At 39.8% G+C, this 5,610-nt stretch overlaps 1 protein-coding gene across 1 annotated transcript; it reads left to right on the forward strand.

The window, feature by feature from the left end:
- Positions 1–466: 466 nt before the first annotated feature.
- LOC101292661 (glucose-6-phosphate 1-dehydrogenase 2, chloroplastic-like) lies at positions 467–3,908 on the forward strand. Its single transcript, XM_004310058.1, has 9 exons — positions 467–880; positions 1,129–1,361; positions 1,455–1,549; positions 1,705–1,819; positions 2,028–2,233; positions 2,321–2,591; positions 2,671–2,900; positions 2,984–3,184; positions 3,310–3,908. Exons 1-9 carry the CDS (start codon positions 697–699, stop codon positions 3,557–3,559), a joined length of 1,785 nt encoding a protein of 594 aa, XP_004310106.1. The 5' UTR covers positions 467–696; the 3' UTR covers positions 3,560–3,908.
- Positions 3,909–5,610: the final 1,702 nt, after the last annotated feature.

The following is a 5,610-nucleotide window of genomic DNA, read 5'->3' on the forward strand; positions in this document are numbered from 1 at the left end:
AGATAATCTCATCTCATTCTTCTAGGAGTTTGCCCCGTATGTAGTATTTAGTTTTAGTTTTAACTATATTGATGCATGTCAGCTGGTGTGCACTCCTGAAGCACAAATGACATTCTCAAACAATAGCAAACTGAGTTACGCAGATCTTATGTTAATAAATATAGCTCTCTCTAACTCATTTATCTTACAATTTAGGCTATGAGTTGAGAGTACACAATCGTTCTCATTCCTTATGGCGTTTCTCTCCAATTCAATTCTTTGTTTCGATGATGTTTGTTTAGTTGTTTACAACAAATATAAACAAGTTGGCCCAGTTACCTCTTAAAGCTTGGGCTAAGCAAATGCAAATCAGCCTACCAACTACTTCGGCCTACCTTCTTAAAACCAAAATCAATTAAACTAATGACGAAATTAAGACCTAATTAGAGATGAGGAAACAAATACCGACTTGTCCTTGTGTATGGGCATCTGTCTCTTCACAACATAGGATTGACAACACAGACAACAAACAGCAGCCTTTCGGAGATCTCAAGGGGCCTCCCAACAGCAACAACATCGTCGATCGACTCCTCGATGTTTCCTAAGTCCTCCTTATTTACATCTCCTTCTCTTCTCCGACCTTAACAAAACCAAACTCCTTCCATCCAATTTTGGTCTCTGAATTTCCTCAATCAACAGAAACAGAGAAACCCAGAAATGGCGACCCTTCCATCCTCCCATTGCTGCCGTACTTACTCGTCATCATCGTCGCTGTCGTATTCGTCTTCCCTATACCGAAGTCTGCAGAGGGTGGCGGTTTCTCCGAGCCCGAAACGTTTCGTCGTCTCGGCCAAGGTTTCTCAATCCGTTTTGCAGCAAAATGGTGTCAGCATGCAAGATGGTTAGCTCATTCAACTTTTCAATGCACTAGTTTTCTGGGTTTGTGTTGTTTATACAATCTGTGTTGAGTTGAATGTAAAGTTTTAGTCTTTGTTCTGTTAACGTTTTGGTCTTTGATCAGTTTGATGTGTTTAGAGCATTTGGGATTTTAGTGAAACTAAATAGCTGTTGTTCAATTTGGAATTAGAAAGTTTGAGGCTTTAGAGTTTAATGTGTCTTTTTTTGATTTTGTATTGGTTGTAATGGCAGTGGCTCCAGCAGTGAAGCCTGTGGAGAATGAAACTGCTTTCAAGAAATTGAAAGATGGGTTGCTTTCAGCTACGGCTGGATCTGTGGAGGAGAGTAAAGACTCGAGTGGGTTTAGTTTCGAAGAAACTGGGTCCACTGTGAGTATTACTGTGGTTGGAGCATCTGGGGACCTTGCTAAGAAGAAGATATTCCCCGCCCTTTTCGCACTTTATTATGAGGGTTGCCTCCCTAAGGTGGGTGAAATTGTTTTTCTTTCTCCCTGTTTGTTATTGATTTCGAGGTTTAGATCAATTGGTTTGATAATGTATGTGTGATCGTTGTTGCAGCACTTTACTATTTTTGGTTATGCTCGGAGTAAGATGACTGATGCAGAGCTAAGAACCATGGTTAGCAAGACACTTACTTGTAGAATTGACCAGAGGTGAGCTTTGCTTCAATCTTGCTTTTGTGGAATGAGGTTGCATTGGTTGCTATGTATGATGTGAAAGTTCCAACAATTTGATACGTTTTTTTCTGTCGTGCCGGTGGGGGAATGCATTTAGTTGGTGCATAACAAATTGTTTTTGGGAATTTCAGGGAGAATTGTGGTGAAAAGATGGACCAATTTCTTGAAAGATGTTTCTACCACTCTGGTCAGTATGATTCACAGGATCACTTTGCACAGCTGGACAAGAAACTAAAGGAACATGAGGTAATTTTGGTGTGTCTGAGTGGTACCATAATGATGAGCTTAGTAAAGAATGTTGGCTAGGATTTTACACTTTGTATGCACATCATTAGTTGAGATCAGACCTACTCATGATTTCATTTTGTTATTTCTCATTTCAATGGCATTCAAGAACATTTCTCCACATCCTTACTGTACTCCTGTTTAGACTGACAGTGAACTGCATGTGTAGGGTGGAAGAATTCCTAACCGCCTGTTCTATCTATCTATTCCTCCAAACATATTCATAGACGCTGTTCGCTGTGCAAGCTTGTCTGCTTCATCGGGTAATGGCTGGACTAGAGTTATTGTTGAGAAGCCCTTTGGCCGAGATTCAGAATCATCTGCTGCTTTGACCAAAGCCCTCAAGCAGTACCTAGAAGAAGATCAAATATTCAGGTATTTTTTTTTCCCAAACTAGGTTGGTTCTCATCATGCAATTATTGTGGGCCATAATCTAATTTTTGTTCTTTTTTCGATTAACAGGATAGACCACTATCTGGGCAAGGAGCTAGTGGAAAACCTTTCAGTTCTTCGCTTTTCCAATCTTATTTTTGAACCCTTGTGGTCAAGGCAGTACATAAGGAATGTGCAGTTAATATTCTCTGAAGATTTTGGTACTGAAGGGCGTGGAGGGTACTTTGATAATTATGGGATTATAAGGGACATAATGCAGAATCACTTGCTTCAGATATTGGCACTCTTTGCAATGGAAACCCCTGTCAGTTTGGATGCAGAAGATATCAGAAATGAGAAGGTAATGAGCCTGGTTTAATGCTATGTATAATATGATTTTCCTCATTTGTCCTATTTTTAAATTGCTTGTTCCATGCCAGGTAAAAGTTTTGCGTTCCATGAGGCCGTTGCAACTTGAAAATGTGGTAACAGGGCAATACAAGAGCCATGTCAGAGGAGGTGTTACTTACCCAGCCTACACTGATGACAAAACTGTACCCAAAGGCAGCTTGACTCCAACATTTGCAGCAGCTGCACTCTTCATAGATAATGCCAGATGGGATGGGGTACCTTTCCTAATGAAAGCTGGGAAAGCGTTACATAATAAGAGGTTTGCTCATTTAAATCGCCTGGTTCTTGTTTTCTGTGTTTTTATTTGCAGAGTTTGATTTATATATTTCCTTCTTTTGCCAGGGCTGAGATAAGGGTACAGTTCCGGCACGTGCCTGGAAATTTGTATAATCGAAACATTGGAACTGATCTTGATCGTGCTACAAATGAACTTGTAATCCGAGTACAGCCTGATGAAGCTATCTTCCTCAAAATCAATAACAAAGTCCCTGGTTTGGGAATGAGGCTGGACAGGAGTAATTTGAATCTTCATTATGCAGCCAGGTAAGTTAAAAGTTTTCCTTGTGGAGCCTTGATAGTAAAAATTGTCAACTGAATATAGACTGATGAGTGATTTTGTCATTCTTAATGACTTGCAATAAAATGCTTAAACATATTGGATGTTGTAGATATTCAACGGAGATTCCAGATGCTTACGAGAGGCTTCTGCTGGATGCTATTGAAGGAGAAAGAAGACTTTTCATCCGGAGCGATGAACTAGATGCAGCTTGGTCACTCTTCACACCTTTGTTGAAGGAAATAGAAGAGAAAAAGATTATTCCAGAGTACTATCCTTATGGGAGTAGGGGTCCTGTTGGGGCACACTATCTTGCAGCAAGATACAAAGTCCGGTGGGGTGATGTTGGCGTGGAGCAATAACTTCGAATCAAATTGTCTGAAACTTTCGGTTGGTTAACTTTGTCCATGGTAGTTTAGAATTTGGTGCTAGTAAATCGCGACTAGCAGTCACAGGTAGGGTTATCATCCACTTTTCGTTGATTCTGCTCGTTGGTAACATCTATTTATATGCAAGGTTCAATTATGGGTGCACATGTTCTTGTAGCAAAAATAGCACGTCTTCTCTGTACTTTTTTTTTGGCTCCTATTTGAATATTATAGGTTTTCACTCTTCCTAATTAACTGTAAATACTCCTCATTACATGAACATACTTGGCCTAATCAAAATGTGTGGAACAAAATTGTTATTCCACCGGCACACAGATAATAGAAGTAATAAAGGGGTGACTGGCTCCTGGTAGAAGCTAAACTTAATATCAAGATTGCTTTCGATTTCAGCTTTTTGACAAATTGTGAGCAGAAACATTCACCAAATGTTAGATTGCTCACCAAACTGCTTCGCATTTCTGAGCAACGTTCCTAAGATATTGTAAGATTTTCTCTAGCTGCTACTCAGGTAGGTAGTATTAGATTGTCGCCGAGTGTTTCTTTCTCATTGTTAACAAGGAATGTATTCACTGATTTTTGTAAGAAACCCAGTCAATACATCTACACAAATGACCAAAAGAAATTATCAAAATAAGGCGTAGTAAGGTCAGTCGAATAGCCTAGCCGAAATTTTGGGTTGGATTTTGGGTTTATATACAAGGTGTTGGTAAACCGATTAGCAGACAGAACCAGGATCATCCTCAACGTTTCGTTGATTCTGCTCTCTGTTAACATCTATTTACATAAAACGTTCAATTACATTGGTGCAAGTGCTTGTGTTGTCATTCTTAGCAAGGTTTGCACGGTTTTTCTTCTTTGTGAATGAAAATGGTTTCCACTCTTCTAACTGAGTGCAATCACTCTTCATTGCAACGGACTTTTTTTATTTTTTTATTTTTTTTAGAGGAATGAATAACTTCATTCATCGAAAAGATCATACAATCAACGAGCTCTCTCACTCAATCTAAGGGATCCGAAGATCACATATTATATCCACTGCTCAAATAACTAGTGCACCGACTGTATATTTGACAATAACTCTTAAAGACTCTTACACCTTAAACAAAAATAGCACATTTAACCAGTAGTATATCCACCTAAAGACTTTTATGGTGTACATCAATACTGGTGCAATTGGGTTAAACTATGTACTAACTAATGAACAAGGGTCAAGACCCACTGCACTCACCAAAAGTTTAGCATTATTAAACGAACAAACTATCTAAAAAGAAAAAAACAAATAAAAGTGGGCCTACAACAAGACCCGACCCAAAGCACTCAAACCCAACCAGAGCTCTAAACCGCCGCATACTGGAGCCCTAGCCGCTGCTAGCTAATGGATGTCAAAACCCACCACTTCTTGAACAAACCTAGTCCGCCAACAAGAAACAGTCCTTCAGCCAAAACCCTTTCTCCTGCATGGATCCAAAGTACTCAAATCATATCGAAATCTAGCCCGTCGAAGCTTCCTCAAGCATCGTCTCGCCGGCTAACATCGTTCTAGCATCAATAGGCAACTCGACCAAAACTTTCAAGACGATCTCAAGGCGCAGCTCTAACTCACGGTTCACAAACTTGTCGAGGTCCAAACATGTTGCACCTACAAAGGTAAAAAAACGACCTATCAAACTACCCCGCCCGGCTACACTCATCGTTCTCTGCCAAGGCCATCAGCCTTATGCGGCACGGGAGCCGTCAAACGAGTACCTTCAATTTCACGGTCGAACCCTAGCCTTTAATTGCAACGGACTTATTTGGTATTGTCTAAGCGAGAAGTTTAGACAATTGCAACGGACATATTTACTATCTCCTTAGGCCAAGTATGTCCGTTGCAAGTCTAAACATTTTTTTTTTTTTTGTAGAAGAAACCAAAAAATAAGTCTAAACAATACCAAGTAAGTTTAGACATACTTGGCCTTCAATTACCAATAGTCTAAGCGAGACATAAACACTAGACACCTCAAAACACATATAGATGGAAATGT

The sequence above is a fragment of the Fragaria vesca genome, unplaced genomic scaffold, assembly GCF_000184155.1.
Source record: "Fragaria vesca subsp. vesca unplaced genomic scaffold, FraVesHawaii_1.0 scf0513160_u, whole genome shotgun sequence".
Classification (NCBI taxonomy): Eukaryota; Viridiplantae; Streptophyta; class Magnoliopsida; order Rosales; family Rosaceae; genus Fragaria; species Fragaria vesca.

Excerpts from the sequence above, each read along its gene's own strand:
- LOC101292661 (XM_004310058.1), top strand. The coding sequence starts at position 697 with ATGGCGACCCTTCCATCCTCCCATTGCTGCCGTACTTACTCGTCATCA. Across the intron at positions 881-1,128 it reads TGGTGTCAGCATGCAAGATG|TGGCTCCAGCAGTGAAGCCT; the intron begins GTTAGCTCATTC and ends TTGTAATGGCAG. Across the intron at positions 2,901-2,983 it reads AAAGCGTTACATAATAAGAG|GGCTGAGATAAGGGTACAGT; the intron begins GTTTGCTCATTT and ends TTCTTTTGCCAG.